At 40.7% G+C, this 22,769-nt stretch overlaps 1 protein-coding gene across 1 annotated transcript in view; it reads right to left on the bottom strand.

Annotated features, from left to right (window-relative positions):
- Positions 1-786, bottom strand: part of TMEM123 (transmembrane protein 123) — a 73,314-nt gene extending 72,528 nt beyond the window's left edge. The window contains exon 1 of the mRNA XM_027087836.1: positions 432-786. Within this exon, the coding sequence (XP_026943637.1) occupies positions 432-531 (100 nt within the window). The 5' untranslated portion in view covers positions 532-786. The remainder of the gene's footprint in view (positions 1-431) is intronic.
- Between the last annotated feature and the right edge of the window lie 21,983 nt (positions 787-22,769).

Here is a 22,769-nt window from a genome sequence, read left to right on the forward strand (position 1 = left end):
GAATCGGTAGACATATTTTTCAATCCATCTAATCGTTTACAAAAGGAAGGCTTAGATAATCTCTAACCTCCCAGGAAAACATTAACTTCGGGGAAAGACTGTAACAACTGAGTTGAACCCCTGCTGAAGGCCCATCCTTCGGTAACTCAACAGGTTATACGCACTCCTCCAGGCCTGCGTCCGCTGCTTGCAGAAAAACTGAGGGGAAGGACTGGACCATTTCTTAAGCAGGCGGCCTTGGGACAGGTGGGGGACTGGCCCAAGTCTCAGTTTTCCCTCTGATGGGGCCATCAGGTCACCTCCAGGACTGCCCCGTGCGTTCGGCCTAAGACTTGCAGAACTTTCTGCACAACCAGATCCAACTTGGAAACTCCCGATGGGCAGCGCGACTCCTCCCGGAGCCGGGGCTGGCGACCCCCGCAGCCACTTACCGTCCGGGTCTGTGCTGTCGGCGATGATCTTCAGCAGCGCTACCCCCACCACGACCCCCAGGGCCAGCACAGCCAAGATACCTCGCGAGCCGAGTCCCATTGTTCCGAGGCAGGACGCAGAGGCCGCGTGGGTTCCCGAAGAGGTGGCGGCTGCGCTGGTTAGAGCTGTGCCTTGGCGCACCCGAGCCCGCCCCGCGTCCCCTTCCGCCACGCACGCCTCACCTCCCACCGCCTGCCCCCCAAAGACCAAATAGGGCGCGGGAGCCTGGCCTGGAGAGGGCGTCGCGTGCCTGCCCCGGCGGCGGGACGGGGCGGGGTTGAGGCGGCGGGGCGGGGCCGACACGCGGGGGCGGGGTTTGCGATTTGAAGCACCCGGACCCTCCTAGCAGCTTCCCCGTGTGACGCGCGCATGCGAGCCTCGGAATGCTCGAGCAGTTTTCTTTTTTTTCCGGAAAGGGTAGTTTTGTTTTTTTGGATAGAAGCGAGTACCTCTGCCTCTCCAGATAACGAGTACGCCGGGCTTTGCTGGGCCCGGAAGGAAGTCTTTGAAGAGTAGTTTTTAGGTGAGGCACGGAGGCTGCGTGCGGCTCAGAGTGAGAGGGAGAAGTCGCAGGCGAGGACAGCATAAAGGGAGGTACAGGAAAGAGGGTTTTTTTCCTCCGAGTGACCCAGCCTAAGATGGGGCGGGGGTGAGAGGCTCGACAAATTCATTAAGTGCATACGTAAAACATCCATGATCTCTATACCCCAAATAACACCTCATCCTCTTCCACAGGTTCCCTGCTTCTCTGGCTAGCTAACGTGCCTAAAGAGATTATCCGAGCGGACGCGGGGGGATGGTGGCGGGGGGATTTGGAAGAATTGGTAGCTGTTCATAGGCAAGTATAGCCAGCAAGGCCGAGGCTGCACACGTCTAACCTAGTCCCTTTTCTCCTTGGTGCCTGCTGTCCCAGTTCAGATGGATTAACCTGTTTTGAATAGTTTTTGGCTAAGTTCCTCTTCAGCCCTTGGAGCCAATTCTACTCACCTGTCTTGACTTGCAGTGCTCCTACAGACTGCATTTTGTTTTTGCTAAGAAACTCCGAAGTGACCTGTAGCAACCCGTGGCTGATGCAAGAGAACGACAAAGATTGAGTCCTCATTTGGGTGGGAAACCTTCAGTTGAAAATGATCCAGGGCACTTAAAATCCTGGTGAATCCACCCCCCTTCCCAACACTCTAAATGTTGCAGATCTAAATGTTGTTGATTCTCTTGGTACCTGACCCAGATTCATGACATAAGGACCACGATATCATAGTTGTATTCCCAAAAATATGTTATGAGAGATAGTACTTTCTGATCTCAGGTAAGGCTATCAGTATAGACATGATTAATCATAGGGATTAAGTGGGGCAGTCTGTCCTAAATTTGCAGACCCCCATCTGTTGTTTCAACCAAACTTGCAAATACTCGTTGGCATCCACCATGGGCAAAAAGCAAGCACTGCACGTTTAGCTTTTGGTTACTCCATTTGATTGGGGAATCTGGTTTAGGAATAAATTGTTCTGGTGACTGCCTATACCTTTGTTCAGGCATTTCACAATCCAGGCTCAACCTGTCTTTCCAACCTTGGTTCAGCTACCAATGAACAAGGGTGCTCTCTGGTTCTTTGGCATCTGACAGGAGTAGCAGCAGAGGTGGCTGACTTTGTTGGCAGCACTGGCAGCAACAGCAGTTTCTCAGTGGTTGCAAGATTGAGTTTCCGATGCAGAAGTGCATGGGTGGGGAACTGCAATAGAGACAGTTTCCTTACTGGACTAGTTCTGCAGTGATTTTGTGCATTATTCCTGGAGGCCTAGCGTCTGCCATGATTCTCTTTACCCTCCAGTAATTCTGAGAGCCACCCAATATCTTCAACATGCTCCTTTTCTGCTATATCAGCAAGAGTTAGCTCTTCTTTCTCAAAACTAAGAATCCTGACTTTATACGGTTCATTATGTCTTTTCCCCCTAGTAGGCTACAATTTCCATTGGTAAATTGGTAATAGCTGGTAAGGCATCTTTAAGCAGATGCTTTACCAGCTATTTACTGAGTGCTTACTGTGTGATGGGCAGTGTCCTAATAGAGCTTACAATATAGTGGCAAGACAGATAAATTGACAGTTACAGTCTAGTAACGGGAACAGAGTGTGATTAGAGGCTATGATGTAGTAATGGAAAAGCACACATTGGATCCAGGGTCTGTATCTTTATATTTGTACTTGAGGGTATAACACACTTCCTGTCACATAGAAGGCATAGAAGGCATTCAGTTTCTATTCGTGGAATGAATTTTAGGTGGAGATAAACAAAGCAGCAAAACTCTGGTAATCTTCTCCCTCAATTATGTCCTTTTTAAAAATCCATCCTGTATTTCCCGTATGTCTGTATCTTTGGCTTAAGGTCACCTAAGGGTGCACCAGAGATTGGAACCATCATTTATTCATTAATCCAATCAGTCGGTATCCAAAAATTTATTGCACACATGACATGTACCAGGCGCTATTCTAGGTGCTAGGAAATAGCAGTGAATAACACTGATCTACCTGATAGACCAAGTGAGTGGTTTCAAAGTGAGTTAGTTTCTGGATAGGAATGGCAGAAACCGCTTCTGTTATGACTGTACAAGAGATATTGAGATTTCATGTTATTCCACTGAAACTTACTTATATCCCACAGTAAGTTTTCAGTTGTAAAAAGAAAGAGGTGATAGAGGAAGGCTCATCCGGTTTGATGTCCACAGATGATTATTACTTTCTAGCTATGTATAAATCAGTCTGTTGATAAATCCATACTTGCATGAGGAACAAATCAGAATCTACCTAGCTTTGAGACCGTGAGGTAGCTGCAAATAAGGCAAGGCAGTGGAAAGATTTAACACAAGAGTATAACTTGGCCTGTGACCATCTCCCTGTCTCTGCCAATTTTCTGTCAACTTCCATTTTAGCAGATTGACAACATGTTATAAACTGTGATTAAGTCTTCACAATGAAAGCTGATTTTTTGGGTCCTTTCCCTCTTCTGCACCCCTGCTTCCTTTCCCTGTGTATTAGAGTCCCTGTTTTTCTCACACCTTCTTCTTCCCTCTCCTTTTAGTTTTTCTTTCTTTTTTTTTGTCCCTGAGGGTACAAACTTCAGCCAGAGTGTGAATCTGTTCAATTAATCCAAAAAAAACCCCCCCAAAAACCTTACTGGGTATCTTGTGTTCAGTGCTACATAGGATTCTAAGTTTAAGACAAGAGCAAAAATAAAAATAAAACAAGCAAAAAAAAAAAAAAAAAAAACAAGTAATGGTAAAGATAAACAAACAAAGAAAGACCAATGAGCTCCACAATTGGATTTTACTTTTGAAACAAGGAGGTCAGAGAAGAGAGTTCTGGGTGGACTAAAGTTTTAAGGAATGACTTCTCAAAAAGGAATTGGAGAGTTGTGTCTGAATCTGAGAGGTCTGGTTGAGAGAGAGGTGGTGACGGTGAGTTTTCAGTACGGATCTGGCAGGATTATGTTGTGCTATGAGTACAGTAGGAAGGTGAGATCTGAGTTCAGAGATTTCAGTGGCAGGCACTAGGAAGTCCCATGGGCCTTTCCGTTGTTAGTCCCAGGTTATTTATCAGCTCCTACTTTGACTCTTTTTGTTTCTTCTCTATAGGAGGCTATAGGGATTCAGCATACTTTCCTTTCCTGTTTGAAGTCACTGCCACCTACCCCATTCTTTGGTGTTCTTATTTCTTCAAGGCTTCATATGGAGTTAGTTGCAAGTCCCCATGCCATTCTATAGTAAGAACTAATCACAATGGAGAAAACTGACAATAGATAAAATAGCTATTGTGAGGAAGTTAAAGAAAAATCTGAAATAAAGTTCTTAGACATTTTGATTTTTAAAGAACTTCACATTACCTTTTAATTAATTAATTTATTTATTTTTGGCTGTGTTTTAGGTCTTTGTTTCTGTGCGAGGGCTTTCTCCAGTTGCGGCAAGCGGGGGCCACTCTTCATCGCGGTGTGCGGGCCTCTCATTGTCGCGGCCTCTCGTTGCGGAGCACAGGCTCCAGACGCGCAGGCTCAGTAGCTGTGGCTCACAGGCCTAGTTGCTCCACGGCATGTGGGATCCTCCCAGACCAGGGCTCGAACCCGTGTCCCCTGCATTGGTACGTAGACTCTCAACCACTGCGCCACCAGGGAAGCCCCAAGTTCTTAGACTTTTGATCCCTGCTCAGTATTTCCTATCTCGCATATAGGAGATGGAAGAGTAAGGCTTACCATCCATTCAACAAAAGTTTGAGCAATTGAAAACATACATACACACAAGAAACAACTAGAAATGTGTCATGCTGATAAAACACAGCAATGTGATGGAGAACAACTAGGTGGTTACTTTAGAATAAATAGGTAAGTCCTCTCTAAGTAGGTAAAAGTTAAACTGAGTCCTTAAAAGGAGCCATGTGAAAACCAGGGGAAAGTACATTTTAACCAAGCTTGATGTGTTGGGGAAACAGAAAGAAAGCAAGTGTGGCTGAAGCAGGAAGTATAAAATGAGGTTTGGGCCTTTTCAGGTTAGTTGGGTGTTAATTTAAGTATGATGAAAAGCCATTAAAGAGTAGGCAGTGGCATTTTATGATTTATATTTTTATAAAAGATTACACTAGCTACTATAGAGAGGAACAAGAGTAGAAACAGGAAGTGCAGTTAGAGGGTGATGCATCGTGGGCTTGAACTAGGGTAGAAGTAGTGAAAATGGAAGAACTGAATGGATTTGGGATGTGGATTGAGTGTGGAGTCAATTGGATGTGGTGTTTGAGGGAAAGAGAAATTAAGGCAACATCCTAAGTTTGTGGCTTGAGAACTGGATGAGTGGTAGCTCTACATCCCTTATCCTGGAATATTCAGTCACACTTTCTGAGCTCCGTCCCACTGTCCTTCTGTCCTTCTGAGTCTCTGCATACAGAGATAGCCAGGGAGAACAAAAAGTTTCAGTGATTATCTGTTGGTACTTACTCGACCCATGTCAAGTAGTATTAAGTGTTACTTAAGTCTGCTGTCACCTAGGAGTAGTGCACTTTGGATATTACTGGACTGGGGGAAGAGATGAAATAAGAAATATAGTTAAACAGATGTAACTGTCGTTTGGAGGACCATATCATAGTGTTGGGGAAAGAAAACAAAGACTCCAACAAAAGACCCCTCTGTACCAATATAGAAGAGAGAGAGAATGTAATTTTACTATTAGGTAAGCATTATCAGTGATAACATGCATATAAGATATCACAAAAGTGAATACAAAATTTGGAGAAATTTCCACACAGATTTATGCAGAAAGTAGAAGAGAGAAAAATGAAAACTTATCTCTGTGAGAGACAAGATGATGTACCTTGTAATTGTCTCATTATACCCATGAGAGACCTCTGAGCTAATTCCAGAGTAAATGTTTACAGTTTCAAGGGTCAGAAGGCCTGTGACTCTGCTTTGTAAGATCAAAAGATCAGACCATTTTTATCAGCCTATTATATGCCCTCAAGGCGACACCCCAAAGAGGAGAGGGTGGGTAGGCCGTGACCTCCATCCTCAAAGAAAATTTCATCATTTTACCTTTACAACTTGTCACATTTTTTTCCAAAGAACTTTCATGTAGCCCACCCCAAATAAATAATATATGAGAATTTCATTGCGTGATGAGAATAAAAGAAAGGACAGTACATTATAAGCATTGTGATTTCTCCCACTTCCTCCGCCTTCTTCTCCCCCAGTCCTAACTCCTGGGTCTCCTTCCAAGAGAGGGGCTGAGTGTGCCTGCTCTATTCCTGAACTTTCCTGAAAGAGAATCAGAGACTGAGGAGAGAGGGGCTGAGCTGAAGAAGTAAGAATGAATGCCAAGATGATACAAATGGCTGTAATTTTTTGGCTGAAAGGAAGAAGAAATAGAAGATAAAGGGGATGAAAAGCAAAACCAAGAACCACAGGGATGAAGCTGAGAGAGAATTTTTGGTGAAGATTTTGAGACTGGGCCTTTAAGTCAGCTGTGGACTTGAAATGTACTGAAGTGAAAAGAATGGGGCCAAGGAGGTTTTAAGAAGTGCTACTGGGCTTCCCTGGTGGCGCAGTGGTTGAGAGTCCGCCTGCCGATGCAGGGGACACGGGTATGTGCCCCGGTCCGGGAGGATCCCACATGCCGCGGAGCGGCTAGGCCCGTGAGCCATGGCCGCTGAGCCTGCGCGTCCGGAGCCTGTGCTCCGCAACGGGAGAGGCCACAACAGTGAGAGGCCCGCGTACCGCAAAAAAGAAAAAAAAAAAAGTGCTACTGTGGGTTACAAGTTGAATTACCTATAGTATTCAAGTAATGGAAGTAAAGATTCAAATGACTTTTAAATTATCTTTGATTATGGAACCAAATTCTGTGGAGTGTGAAGCCCTGCCGAGACTGGGTCCTGCAGTGCCTGAATTGGGTTACCCCTTATGGAGACTCTGAGGGGTGTTAACCTTGAAGATGGTATGAAATCAGTAATAATCATTCAGAAGTTCTTTACTGAATACCAACTGTATTTGTAGCACTGTACGAGGGACAGAGGGAGAAACAAAATAGTGCATCGTGTGGCCATGTCCATATGGACAGGTAAGTAAGAACATACCACCGAAAGGGATGTCATAAGACTGCGAGGGCTGAGACTTGGTAGGAAGGAGTGCTAACTCTATGTTGGGTGCTTTCCTAGACTTTGATATCTACTTTTCCTTATTCTGTTTTTTAAGCTTACTCCCCAAATTGTAATAATTTTCTTAAGCTTTAAGATTCTATCATTTCAACCATGTATACCAAACAAAAACACCATGTTTAGGACAACTAGCATGGAAAAAAGTACTAAAAAGTGAATATTTTTCAGGTTGACAGTTCTCTAGGTGACCCTTTCTTTTTTCTTTCCACTTTTCTGAATTTTCCAACTCCTCTAAAATAAGTCTTTATTGCATTTCAAGGAATTTTTTTTTAAAAAGCCCTTAGTTCAGAATGTTAAGACTAATAATGATACAAAAATGTTTCTATGATTATTCTACAATTAGGTACTAGGCTTAAGACAAGTATGACTTAATTTTCTCTTAGAGCTTAGACCTGAAGAAGAAAAACAAAATTCTCTCCATTTTGGAGAGCAAAATCCAGAACTTAATTCAAATTCTTTCTTCCAATATATCAATTTATCTATTTCCAATGACCCACTCTTTGTGTAGACAATACTGCAATTTGCCTAGTCATCTGAGTTAAATCCTCGTGGAGTTAACCTTTGAAAGAGGACTGTATTGGGAGTCAAGATACTTGGTTTCTGATGTCAGCTCTGCAGTTGACTTTCTGTGTATATGGTCAAGCTATCTAACAAGTTTTACCCTTGCTTTCTTCATCTTAAAAATGAGGGATTTACATGCATTGTCGGTAGGAATGTAGAATGGTGTGGCTGATGTAGAAAACAGGTTGTCAGTTCCTCAAAAAGTTAAATACAGAATTACCATATTACCCAGAAGTTCTACTCTTAGGTATATACCCAAAAGAATAAAAAATGGACTCAAACATACAAATGGTTCTGAAGACAGTTCCATAGCGGCAGCAGAGGGAGTTTTCCCAACAAACAATGCTTTCACACCAGTTAGGTATCCTGCAATTTAACTCAATTTTGATACTTCCTACCAGGAGATAGCATCAGATTCCACAGGTCAGGGGCTCAGTTCTACAAGGCTACCCTGTACTTCACATGCCAATCAGAAGTCCAGGTTGTTACCTGTGCTTCTGACCAACTGGCTGTAAATCAGAGGTTCCCATGACCCCCTCTTTGGGTTCAATTTGCTAGAGTGGCTCCCAGAACTCAGGAAACCAATTTATTTACTAGATTATGGGTTTATTATAAAAGGATATAACCCAGGAACAACTAGACAGAAGAGCTGCATAGGGCAAGGTATGGGGAAAACATGCTGAGCTTTCATGCCCTCTCCAGGTGCATCACTCTCTCTCAAATCACATGTTCACCAAGGTGGAAACTCTTCAAACGATGTCCTTTTGGGTTTTTACAGAGGCTTCCTTAAATACTCACAGTTGATTAAATCAATAGACATTGGTGATGATTCAACATCTAGCCCCTCTCCCCTCTCTGGAGGTCAGGGGGATGGAGCTGAAAGTTCCAAACCTCCAGTCACAGGGTTGGTTCCCCTGGCAACCAGCATCCATTCTTAGGTGACCTAGGGGCATTCCAAAAATCACCTCATTAACATAACAAAAGAAGCCTTTATTTCTCACACCACTTAGAAAATTCCAAGTGTTTTAGAAGCTTTTGTGCTAGTAATGGGAACAAAGACCAAATACATGTTTCCTAATATGAATCACAATATACAATGAAATATTACACAGTTGTAAAAAGGAATGAAGTTCTGATACATGCTGTGCTGTGGATGAACCTTAAAAATATTTAGCTAAGTGAAATAAGGCAGACACAAAAGGACAAATATTATATGATTCCATTTATGTGAGGTACCCTGAATAGGTAAATTCATAGACAGAAAATAGATAAGAGGTTACCAGGGACTGGGGGAGGGTGGGGTGGGGAGTTATTGTTTAATGGGTACAGAGTTTCTGTTTGGGGTGATGAAAAAATTTTGGAAAGAGCTGGTGGTGATGGTAATGAAACTGTGCAACTCAGACTGGGACTTGAACCCATGTCCCAGGACTCGAACCCAGCCAAAACCCAGATTGAGACTTTAACCCACATCCTTTAATTGAGATCACACACCTGGTCTCAGGACTTAATGAAGCTCAGGTTCTTGATGTCTCATTGCAAAAAGAATTCAGTGAGAGACAAAGTGTTAGATAAGAAGTGGATTTATTTAGAGAGAAAAATACTCCACAGACAAAGTGGACATCTCAGAAGGCAACAGGCCCCAAAATATGGCATGGTTAGTTTTTATGGACTGGGTAATTTCATAGGCTAATGAATGGGAGGATTATTCCAGTTATTTCAGGGAAGGGGCAGTAATTTCCAGGAATTGGGCCACCACTCACTTTTCTTATATTTTTTTGAAATTTTGGATTTTATTTTATTTTATTTTTTATATAGCAGGTTCTTATTAGCTATCTATTTTATACATATTAGTGTATATATGTCAATCCCAATCTCCCACCACTCACTTTTTGACCGTTTATGGTTGGCCTCAGAATTGTCATGGCACTGGTGGGTGTGTCATTTATCTTGTTAATGTATTACAATGAGCATATAGTGAGGCTCAAGGTCTACTGGAAGTCGAATCTTCTGCCATCTTGGACCGAGTTGATTCTAACCAGTCCTTGTCATGTCCTATGGCTATGTCATTTTTTTTAAAGCTTGTGCCCTGCCCCCTTCCCTCCTGCTTCATTTGCATAGCATTGTGAATGTAATTAAGGTCACCAAACTGTACACATAAAAATGGCTAAAATGGCAAATTTTATGTTATATGTATTTTGTTACCATAAAAAATTGATATTTTAATGAGATTTAAAAAAATATGTTTGAACTCTAATGTTCTATAATACCATGGCCAAAGTGCTAATGGAAGAAGAGGGAACTGATCTGGGTGATGAAGGATGTGTCGGTCAGAATTAGTCCACTAGAACTCTGTGGAGACAGTGAAACCCAAAAATGGCAAATGGGAGGCTGCAGGCCACATCCAGCTAGGAGATGTGTTTTGTTTGGCTTGTGCAATGTTTACCAATGTAGCAGTTATTTATTTTTTTAATATTTATTTATTTATTTATTTTGTTGCACCAGGTCTTAGCTGTGGCACTTGGGCTCCTTAGTTGTAGCATGTGAACTCTTAGTTGCAGCATGCATATGGGATCTAGTTCCCTGACCAGGGATCAAAACCAGGCCCCCTGCATTGGGAGTGCAGGGTCTTATCCACTGTGCCACCAGGGAAGTCCTCCAACATGAAATTTAAGATTTTAAGAAATTGGTTGTTAAAATGTAAAACCTAGGTGTATTGCTATTAAAAATTCTGGTTTATGGGCTTCCCTGGTGGTGCAGTGGTTGATAATCTGCCTGCTAATGCAGGGGACACAGGTTCGAGCCCTGGTCTGGGAGGATCCCACATGCCACAGAGCAACTAGGCCCGTGAGCCACAACTACTGAGCCTGCGCGTCTGGAGCCTATGCTCTGCAACAAGAGAGGCTGTGATAGTGAGAGGCCCGCGCACCACGATGAAGAGTGGTCCCTGCTTGCCACAACTAGAGAAAGCCCTCGCACAGAAACGAAGACGCAACACAGCAAAAATTAATTAATTAATAAACTCCTACCCCCAACATCTTTAAAAAAAAAAAATTCTGGTTTCTGATTTCCTTTGAAATATTAAAAGATCTGATAACACCAGATCCATCTTCTCACTTAGCTGGAGTTTTGAAGTAGCTGCTCCCTTTAAGCAGTACACACTCTCCAAATAGTCCCTCTGGTCCTTGCTGTCTTATTCCCAGCTGGCCTCATTAATCTGTTACTTTCCAGTCTCCTCTGGCATTTGTATTTGTGGCCCTTAGCATAAATCAATGATCAGGTGAATTATTTCTGAGAGCCCTCTGCTTGGTTTGTCAATTTCTTTAAAAAAAGTGTTGTCAACTAAAAAAAAAAAAAAATACACAACCTAAAAGTTGAAAATTATGTTTTATTCGGTGGACTTACTGAGGACTTAAGCCTGGGAAACACACTCTTAGATAGCTCTGAGGAGCTAGCTGTTCCAAAGAGGTACAGGAGTAGCCAGGATATATGAGTTTTTGCAATATACAGGTAGTTGGAACGTCAAAAGATTACTGTTAATTAAAGAAAACCAGACATCTCAAGTTAATGAATTTAGCCCTGCTTTACAGTATGGGAAGGTGCAAGAGCCTGGGCTCATTCAAATCATTCCTTTGATATGCACCTTAACTGTTTAGGGCCAGTATCCTGTTCTTTCCCATCTTGAGTTCCCTCAGGGTGTACACTTGGAGGTGTCTGCAGTTGATGGCTTCAGCATCCTTTGTTTACTGATAACAGGTGACATTCTTCGTACACAGTGTTAAAGGAATTTCTTTTTTCCTTTCTTACCTCTTCTAAAACATGGCATGACTGTATTATGCTACCACATAAGGTTTCAGGTTTTGGTAACTGACACAAATACGTGTGAATAATTTTGTGAGCATAGAGTTCTGAAGAATACTTAAAGAGATAATTCATGCATGCAGTTCCTGAAAGTTTGATCACTGCTTTTGTGAATCTTCAAACATTTTATAACTACTTTAATTAGGTTTATTTTTTATTTCAGAAAAGTCAAAAGTATTACGTTGATGTTGCAAGAAAATTTAAACAATGCATAGAAATACACAACAGGAAAAGCCCTTCCTGCTTTACCTCCCTAGGGGAAACCGCATTTAGCAGTTGGGTGTTTTTCTTTCCAGACCTTTGTTTTTGTTTGTATGTTCGGTTTTTTTTTTTTTTTTGCGGTACGCGGGCCTCTCACTGTTGTGGCCTCTCCCATTGCGGAGCTCCGGACGCGCAGGCTCAGCGGCCATGGCTCACGGGCCCAGCCGCTCCGCGGCATGTGGGATCTTCCCGGACCGGGGCACGAACCGGTGTCCCCTGCATCGGCAGGCGGACTCTCAACCACTGCACCACCAGGGAAGCCCGTATGTTTGTTTTTATTTTTGTTTTTGCACATAGACTTATGTAGAAATTTGTGTATTTATATGAACACAGAAACATGGAACACGTCTTTTTTCCCCACAAAAAAGAAATTATACTACATTTACTGCTTTGCAACTTGCTTTTTTTTGACAATATATTGTGATCATTTTCCCATACCTACACATATAGATATGGTTCATTCTTTGTGATGGCTATGTAGCATCAGAGTATGAATATAATTTATTTAAACATCTCACTTTTGACATATTTAGGTTATCTCTGATTTCTACTAATATAAATTTAATAGCACTGTGAACATTCTTCAGCCAATATCCTGGCAATATGGAAAAAGTTATTCTGAAGAGTAGATTCTTAGAAGTGGGCTTATTTAGTAAGGAATGTGTGTTTTAAAAATTTTGATCAGTATTGTAAACTACCTTTTAAAATTTACATTCCCACCATTGCTGACACTGAATATTATCTGTCTCTGCCTTTTGCCAGTGTGGTAGGCAAATGATGGTGTCTCATTTTGTTCCATTTGCATTTCCCTCTTTATTAACTAAGATGGCACATCATTGTCTATTTCATTAGCCATTTGTATTTCCTTTTCTGTGAACTATCTGTTTTTGTCCTTAGTTGCTTAACTCTTGTTTGATCTATGTACATGAAAGTATGTAATCGGGAAATAGATCTGTATGTCTGCATACTAAGAAAGGTTTCAAAACCTGGCTCCTGGCTTGCAGTGTATGTGTGCTCTTGTTCCTTGCTAGTGTGTTAGCTTCCTCTTGTTGTGGCTTGTAGTTATACCTCAGTCAACCATCAGACAAACAACATTTGTTTTTTGCCCAGAACAACTAGCTAGGTACAGTGTGTAACTTAAAGAGAAATTAAAAAAAATAAATGAGTCTCTTACTAGCCTTTAGAAGATCATAATCTAATGGATGTGAAATGTACATGGAGGCAAGTACAACAATAAAAATGAAAATTCCTTGCCTTTGATCAGTGCTTTACAGTTTAGATTCTTCTGATAAAGAAGACAAGAACATAAGTAGTGAAAATATTAGATTAAAAAAGATAAGTACCATAACACTGTAATAGCAGTTTGGGGGATATAGAGATAAGTTGGGAGCATGGGGCTTGGGACTGTGGAACAGCAGAGTATTCCAAGAAGGACGACGGAGAAATGAAAGATGAGATGGAAAGGATTTTTATGGGTGGAAGAAAACCATGTGAAGAAACAGGACAAAAGGGTGAGAGTCTATCTTGGAAAGAAAGATCAGTTTCCTTTGGATTTGAGCATGGCATTTGGAATGCTTGGGAAGTGACCGTAGGAGTGAAGAATCCCTTACTAACTTTTCTTTGAGTATCATACTCTTGAGAGAAGAGTTTGAGAGAAACTTTGAGAAGAGTTTGAGAGAAACTTTAAGTTTGAGAGAAACTTAAATCGTCTGCTGTTTTCACACAGACCTTCTCTGTGACCACAGAAGGAAGATGCCATAACTGAACCATCCTGTCCCTGACCTTCAGTCTCACTCACATCCGTTAACTCATTGACTCCTTCATTTGTCTAACCTTTACAACATTCCAAAGACAGGTATGGCCCACCCGCTAAGCATTAGGACCATGCTAGGTGCTGGGGAGACAAAGATGAACATGGCAAATTCCCTTCCCTGTGGAAGTTTCAGGCTGGAATAAGTGAAGCCCTTAAACACTTAGCTAGCTAGAACACCATGAGCATCCCAGTCTCAGAGATAGCATGTCCAGACCTGAATCAATTTGAGGATCTCCTGATCTTCACTCTTGTTAACGAGGACTAACTTCGCTGAGAGGGGCTGCCAAGTGGCCTGCTGGTACCTGAGACTCAAGGGACTAGTGAGATGAGCTGAGTCTGGGAGGTGGTAATTCCCATTCTCATTCAGGACAGCCTTAGTTTTATTTCTATTGTATTTTGCTATATCTGTTCACAGAAGATGAGTATGCTTCAGTGGAAGGAGGAAGTTTTACTGAGGCTTGAAACATTTTTTTTCTTGCTAACCAGGTGGTTCACATGACCCTCTAGCATATTAGAAAGATGGTGTGGCACTAATGATGGCGGCATTATAATCCAATCTAGTTAAACCTATTTCTCCTTTGAAGATACTTTTGCTCAAATTGCTTGGTTTTGTATTATTTGTTTTATTGTTTGTTTTATTAATATAGAAATCCAGCAAGTTCAAAACGTTTTCACCTAAGTTTATTATTGTTACATTTATAATTTACATATCAAATAACTCAGGTGGTGTGAATTCAGATGGTGTGAATAAATAAAACTTTGGCTTCAGGATTAAGGAAGTAAATGAATAAGTGTTAGAGTGTTGTGTTAGAAGGCCTCACTTCTGCCACTTCTAATTGTGGAGCCCAAGTCACAAACTTACAGCCCCAATTTCCTCCTAGGTAAAAGGGAGAGGATTCATTTGACAAAGGAGTCTTTAATGTCCTATCCAGCGGCCAAAACAACAGCAACATGGAACCAAACCCATGAATTCAAGGGATGAAAGCGTGAGCTGACCCCAGAGATGTGCTGCCCACCTTCTTGGTTAAACATACTCACTGTGAGGTCTGACAGCCTGACTTTGAATCTGGGCCTTCCTCCATCACAAGCCTAAGTAAGTCCCCTTATGCTGGGCTGCACCCCACAGGCCTGCAAGCACTGTACTTGCCCAGCCTCAAGACCGAAGGAAGAGACCAGAGTCAGCAACAGAGACATCAATGGTTTAATGGATGGGGGATCTTACATGTCTGAAATAAGGTCCTGGAGTGACACCCTACCGTGTGCAGCCGATGGCCGGCAGGACATGGCAGCAGTCTTCGCTTCAGGGGAGAGAAGAAGGTTACCGGTCAAAGGGGGAATTGACGTCAGGTGGGCTCACTGGTTACCAGGGAAACCAGCAGAGGAGCACTCTCCTCATTGCTGCTTTGATAAGCTATCATAGTGGAGATGTTTTGATCTAAAGTTTTGAACTATCACTAGCTGGGACCAGGTGCAAGTATGTAGGCATTTACTGATTAGGATCTATAATTAAGAGGGAAAGTCAGTTAGATGAGTAGGGTGTAGGTGAAGCAGGAACTGGTTGACCAGGGGGTGTACAGAAAGCAAGATACAGCCATGTTGGGTGGCCCAATCATATACTTTAGCTTCTCAGAACTTCCATTCCTTAAACTGTAATATGAGAATAATAATACTACCTGTGTTACAGTGACGTTAGAAAAAAAAGATAATTCATAGAAAGTCCTTACTGTTATGCCTGGCACAGTAAGTGTTCAGTGTTAATTCTTTTATATAAAACACTTAGGTCTGGTTTCTCTAAGGTTCGTATGGGTATGGCTTTTATATGGTTTTTGAGCCAATGAAGCACAGGCCTCTAGGATTATGTGAAAAAAAGTTACTGATTTATAAATGTTGTCACTGACAGGTGCCAGGTAGCTACACTAATTTTAATAATTTAATCATATTACAGTTTTAATGGTATAAAAAATATAACACTATGTGGCAAGCTATGTTCTAAGAGCATTACATATATTAACTAATTCAGTCCCTAATGTTAAAAAATTCAGCCCTGTAAGTTTGAAGATCTAATTGGCCTTAATGAATGATTCATGAATCAGGCAGCATCCCGTCTAGAAAACAGAAAGGCACTCTGAGGGGTTGTACTAAATGGTAGGTTTTTATAGGAAGAAGTGTGGGATGAGGAAGCTATTAGCAAAAGAAAAGAAAGGATATCTTTTTGCGGGGAGGAGAGAGAAGGGCAAGGGTTTTATCATGTAGATTGCCTCTTATTCCTCTGGGGATGGGGGAGAATGGAGAGGGCCCACTGTGGCAGATTACCTCCTTGATACTGACCAGGAAATTCCAGACTGGATGAATAAGATTACATTTCTGGGGAAGGTTGAAACTGCAGTTCGGTTAGGTGTTAAATCTATGTTTGGCATCATGGTCTTTAGCAGAAGTGATGCCATTTCGGGCCTGTGGTTTTCTCTTTAATACTAACAGGAGGGTACTATTATTATCACCTGCATTTTACACATGAGGAAGTTCAAGATACAGGTCTCCCAGCTAAGTGGCAATGAGTGTTTGAGCACAGGAAGTTTGGGTCCAGAACTCATGCTCTTAACTACTCTGCTCTACTGATTATTTTATGAAAATTGCTCATACTCCTGACCACTTACTTGCTTTAGTCAAAGGTTAGAAAATTGTAAGACACCTGGGAAAACTTAGACAAATTAATCATGAAATATGAGAAGGAAAATCATATAGACTAAGACATTAAAATATTCTACAATAATAAAGATAGAAGACGCTAAATAAAGGAAAGATTTTTGAATGAAAACAGTGGAAGTCCGTAAGAATAGTAAATAAAACTACCAGTCAGAGACTTGTGTTTCTGGCAAAATGGCAGTCTAGATATCTTGGTTGACTCTCATAATAAAAATGCTGGATAAAGGATAAAAGGACATTTAGAAAACAATAAATGGATGAGGAAGTTAGGAATTTTAGAGGCTAAAAAGTAAGTGAAAGCAGAAACACAAAAAGGTCAACAAATTGGCTTTAACTGTGGGAACATTTGCCAAACCAAGCTCTGGTTTTCAAGTGATAGGGTTTAGGACATGCTATCCTAAAATATGACATCTTGGTATATTGAATATTTTAAGTTGAAGGAGTCTGAGAAAATGGCAGAAGCAGGAGGGTCTCTCTGACCTTCCCCTGGCCCTTCCCGCATTAAGCAGGTCATGAGACCCTCATGTGAGAGAGACATAACAAGAAAGGTAGACATATTTCCTGTCCTTCCAAAGCTTACAGTCTGACTCTAGGAGTGGGCTCTTTTTATTACCAGATAGCAAACAAGGCAAATGAAGCTCAAAGAGGCTAATAGTCACATAATTATTGAGTGGAAAAACTATATTTGTCTCAATCTTTAGCCCTTTCTCTTTCTACCACACAGGCTACTTATTGAAGGTTTGCGTTAATGAAAGCTTTTGGGTTGCAAGTGACAGAAAAGGAACTCAAACTACCTTAAACCAAAAAGGAATTTTTTTGTTTTATGAAACCAAGCCCGAGACAGGGAAGAGAACGTGCTGGCTTCAGGGACGACCTCGCCCAGGGAATCCCACAGTTTTGGGAGTCTCTCCTTTGCACTCTTGTTCTCATTCTTGTTCTATCTCTATGTCTCTCTGAATTTTGAATTTATTTTTTTCCCCATGTACTGGGGAAAAAATTTTTTTCTCCATGTACTGGGGAATACGCTACTGGTAATCTGTACCATGTCCTAATGACTCACAACAAAGGAAAAAGAGCAACTTCCCTGCTACCTATAGTTAGAACAATTCTGGGGAAAACTGATTTATTCTACATGGGTAATGAACACACCACTGGATCCATCATTGAGGCCAGAAGGGTGAGGTATTTTGATTGGCTCTTATGTCGCTTACCAGCTTCTGTAGCCAAGGATGACAAAGCCTATTATCAAAAGAAGGGGAAATGGCACAAATGTGGCTGCCAAAGGGACCATGAATGGTGCCAACATTTAGTAAGTACCTGATAAATGTTAAGTGAAGAACAAATTCTCACGAGTGCGTAGTACAGCACCTTTGCATCAATATTTACTAATGACATTGCACTAGAGTTTTCAAATGCTATATTGATCAGGTTTGTTCTACTATGATGGCTTCTAAAAAATTAATTGGAAAGCCTGTCCTGTTTTATTCTTTTCTAAATAACATTCGATATATATGTTCCTTGAATTAAAAAAAAAAAATCACGCATAAAAGTCCTTGTACTCTTTGTGGAATAGGTTTTGAAATAGAATGCTAATATTTATTTAGAATTGTTTCCTGGGAATTGGGTGTATTTAAATGTGCACAATTAATAACATATGGTAGACACTCAAAATATGTTAGTTTCCTCTCTCTTCAACTGGAAAACAGAGGAGATTGTAATGTTGGAGATGCTTGAGAAAGAGCACAATATATTGAAAGCAGACTTTTCAAAAGATTAATGTGATAGCAGCATTGAAAAAGAAAAGTATTAGAAAAGTCCTGGAGGACGATGCGTCTCAAACAATTTGTAATGGAGTATCAGTTTCTTTTTTTCTTTTTTAAATCTATTGCAGATCATTTGTAAGACATAATTACAAATTACTAGAAAAATAAAGTTTAAACAACTGGTATACAAAATATAAGCAATCTTCTATTTTTAGATTCAACAGACATAAAATTACTGTCTCAAATGGTTGTCAATGTTTCTAAACAACAAATCCTAATTTTTACCTTGCATTGGTCTGGGAACAAACTGTTCATGGAAGGGTACTGGTCCCCACTGACTAGGAGGTTGTGCAATAATTCTTATGTCAAAGACCACAGGAACACATCTGTTCCTGAGAAAGGTGGTTATTACTTGTAGCAAGATGAGTTACACACCCTGCAACATCTTAGTAAGAACAGTAATATCCCCCCCATCCTCGGGGGATACGATCCAAGACTCCCAGTGGATGCCTGAAACTGTGGATAGTACTAAACCATATACATACTGCATTTTTTAAAAAATACATACATACCTATGATAAAGTTTAATTTATAAATTAGGCCTAGTAAGAGATTAACAACAGTAACTAATAAAATAGAATACTTATAACAAAATATACTATAATAAAAGTTATGTGAATGTGGTCTCTGTCTCAAAATATCTTATTGTACAAATTTAAGATGCCTTTTCCATCTTAACTAAGCACTTATCATGCACTGTGGTTATAACTTCTTCAGTTTGAGGTGCAGCAGCAAAACTGGCATGAATTTCTTTTTCCTTTTTCACAATCTCATGGATAGAAGACTTGTTCTTACTGTAGATCTTAGCAACCTCAGCATACTATTTCTTATGTCGAAAACTTTCACCTTTTCACTTAAAGGAAGCACTTTGCCTCTACTCTTGGGCAGATCTGAATTGCCAGCATCATTACTCTTGAACTTGGGGACCACTGTTAAGTAAGGGTAACTTGAATACAAACACTGATACCGTGACCAGTCGATCTGATAACTAAGTTGGGTACTAAGTGACTAAGGGGCAGGATAGCTGGACAAAGGAAGGATTCATGTCGTGGGTGGGATGGAGCAGACAGTGTGAGATTTCATTATGCTACTCAGAACCACACACAATTTAAAACTTATGAATTGTTTATTTTTGAAAATTTCCATTTGATATTTTTAGACTGAGGTCGACCACAGGTAACTGAAACCACTAAAGTGAAACTGCAGATAAGTGGGGGCTTATGTAATTAGAAAGGACTTATTTTAGGATTTGGGCTTGTGTCAGGTAATATTGAGAGATGGGGCTTTGTCTGGGATTGGATGCTGTCAGGAAGTGGGGGCAATTCTATGATTGGGTATCTTATAAGTCTTATTGGAAAGGGGCAGGAATAAAAAGAGCCTAAACTTTAATTGGCAAAGAGGCAGTGGCCGCTTATATTAGCTAGGATGGAAAATATTTTGGTTATTTTTGTGGTTTGGACATGTTCCTGTTTTTGTGTGTGTTCAGATGTGATTTCGGACTGGGTTTGTTTTTGTCTTGATCACAGAGTGGCCTGATCTGATGATGTTCTGTGAAATTGAATATGTTCTACACCAAGACCTAAGCCGTGAGTGCCAGATCAGCTCCCAGATGTCAGTGACTACTTTTCTGTTTCTCACCTCTGTAAGGTGACAAGGGCCTGTCTAAGGGTAAGAACATTGCATTTGAAATGGAAAGGAAAGGATGTGGTGAACTGCTATTACAATACAGTGTCAATCCTCAAACTTTAACGTGCATCAGAGTCACCTGGCAGACTAGTTAAGACACAAAATGTTGGGCCTCACCCCCCAGAGTTTCTGATTCAGTAGGTCTGGGGTAGGACTTGATAATTTGCATTTCTAATCAGTTCCCAGGTGTTGCTGATGCAGCCAGACCACACTTTGAAAACCACTGAAGAAGATGGAAGTATCAAAGGTGAGGATGATTACAGGGAAAGAAAAGACCTATTGTAGTTAGCTGCAATTCCCAAGATAAAAATCTACCACTTTGTCCTGGTAATACTCTGATGCAATTCTGACACTGGACTGCACTGTGCATTTTCCTGTTTTAAATTACAAATCTTTGAGGGGGAAGTTCACAGAGGAAAATTCTCTCCAAAAATAATTTGTGCAAATTGTTGACTACTAAAGTTTGTACTTAACGTGAAAGTAAAATTTATGTGTTTATTATCCATTTTCCAGGAAGTTTCCAATTACAAATAGGCAGATCCATTTTAGAAAAATGGGTTAGAAAACGAGCTCTTCAACTGGATTATCTGCAAATTGGCTTATTTGCAAATAGACGTTGTACCTACTAAAAGCAACCCTTACCATCCCTCTGTTAATTATTCTACTCCATCAATTTTAAGACAGAATTCCTTAAAAGGTATGTAACTGCCCATGCCTTTGAAATATTTAAATGTCTTTCCTAAAAATTTGACTTTGTTTACTTAATTTTGTTCATTCTTTTCTGGGATAAGAAAAAGTGGTAAATAGAAAAGAGGAATGGTAAATCGGGGTGGGAATGGGTGATCCCTTCTTGTTCCAAAAAATTGGTTTTAATTTAATTTCCTCTATATTTGCCTGATATGGGGTAAAAGAAAAAAGTGGCATGGACCTCTTGTGGTTCAGCTGGGTTGCCTCTGTCATATAATGTACATTGAGATTCAGTTAGTTCTTGAACTAAAAAAAATTAAGTATCATGCAAAGAATCTGTATAAGAACTTAATAAAATGATTTTTATAGCTCTTATAACAAGTTATAAACCATTTTATTAACTCTCTCTTTAAAAGGCTACCAAGAATCTGGTGATTCATGAAAAACAGCTTCAACAAGTGTAAATTATTGCTTATAGAATTAGGAAACTTGGCCTTCTTTTTAAAATAATTTCATCACATCTCTAGAGAGAATAGTCTTTGGCAGAGAGCTAGATTCTGCAAATCTAAGCTTTTTCAGTTTAACATCCAACTAAGAATTCAAGTAGAATAAGATGATTAATCTTGGGGTTGAGATGGGTCTACGCCTGATTAGCTACTGGACCAGGAGCAGGTCTTGCTCTGATGAGTAATTTAACTTCAATTTCTTCATTTGTGAAATGAGGAGCTTAAACTAGTTAACCCCTAGGGATTCTCTGAACTCTTTAATGTTCAAGTTGTTATACTAGGCCTAGGGCTGTGGGTTTTAATTACATTATACCCCTCTCTTTCACAGCTCCTCTTAATTATTTTTTCAGTATCAAAAGGATGTTGATGGTAAGGGCATGCATGGAGATGGCAAAGAGACTGGGAACAGATTAGGAAGAGTTGAAGGAACTGAGGTTGTTGAGCTTGGAGAAGAAGAGGTTCATGGTGGGGGAGATATGAGATCTCCCTGAAAAATATGTGGAACTTGTCATGTGAAGAAGAAAAACATATATTCCAAGTTCAAAGGGTAGAAATTACAAGGAAACAAATTTGGGTTCAGTGTCAGGAAAAACTTTTCAACTATTCATTCAAACATTACTAAATATTTGTTGAACGTCTACTATGTGCCAGGCACTGGTCTAGGTTCTGGGGATTTGCCAGTGAAAAACACACAAAAACTCTTGTCCCAGTGAGGCGTACATTCTGTTAGGGTAGTCTTATGTGACAGTCACTGGAGGTTTTCAAACAAAGATGGGCTGATCAGAGAGAATACAGTGGCTGGGATTCCTTCTTTGGACTGGATAACTTCCACAGTCTCTAAAGTCTCTGTGTGTGTGAACATTAATCAGTCAACACACATTTATTAAACAACTTCTAAGTGTCAGGTGTAGCCCTGGGCGCTGGAAATGCAAAAATGCTTAGACAGATCTTGCCTTCAAGGAGCTCTCAATCTTGTTGGGGAGAAAGACATAAACAATGTAAAAGTTTGGTATGAGAAATAGGCAATGGAACAAGAGTATGCCAATGGGGAAGACAAACTCAGCTTGAAGGTGTTCTGAAAGAGGGGACACCTGAGGTAAGTGTTAAGTGTTGAGGACTTCACCAGACCTCAAAACAAGGTCATAGAGGCCATAAACATATGGTGCATGTAGAAAACTGCAGATAGTTATAGGATCCTAGTTTTTATTTTAATTCCCCATGGATAAAAATGGGATGGAGACCATAGTGACTTAGGATTATACAAGTATCTATGCCCTTTGAGGGTGGATCCCAAGATTTGGTAAGGTAAACTGATCATATATATTGACTTATTCATGCATTCTTTCAAAAATCATTGAGTACGTATTATGCATTAGATACTCCATTACACTGATTGGGTTACAGAAAAAAATTAGACCAAGTCTTTGTCCTCAAGGAGGGTCCAGTCTACAGGAAGGAAACAGACATAGAAATGAGGTAGAATAAAGTGTCAGAAGTACTGTGGTAGACATTTGTGTAGGGCATTTGAGGCCCTAAAAACTAAATGAGAAATGATGAGACATGAGAGAAGAGAGACCAGGAAAAGCTTCATTGAGGAGCTGACCTTGGAGTTGAGTCTTGAAATTGAGAGGATTCTACCAGGAGAATGGACAGCAAAAGGGAGGCAAGTCCATGGGAACTTGGTAAAACAGCAGGGTGCACTAAGAGTCAGTCTTGTT

This window comes from Aethalodelphis obliquidens, unplaced genomic scaffold, assembly GCF_003676395.1.
Source record: "Aethalodelphis obliquidens isolate GAN/ISIS:26980383/991018 unplaced genomic scaffold, ASM367639v1 scaffold60, whole genome shotgun sequence".
Lineage (NCBI taxonomy): Eukaryota > Metazoa > Chordata > Mammalia > Artiodactyla > Delphinidae > Aethalodelphis > Aethalodelphis obliquidens.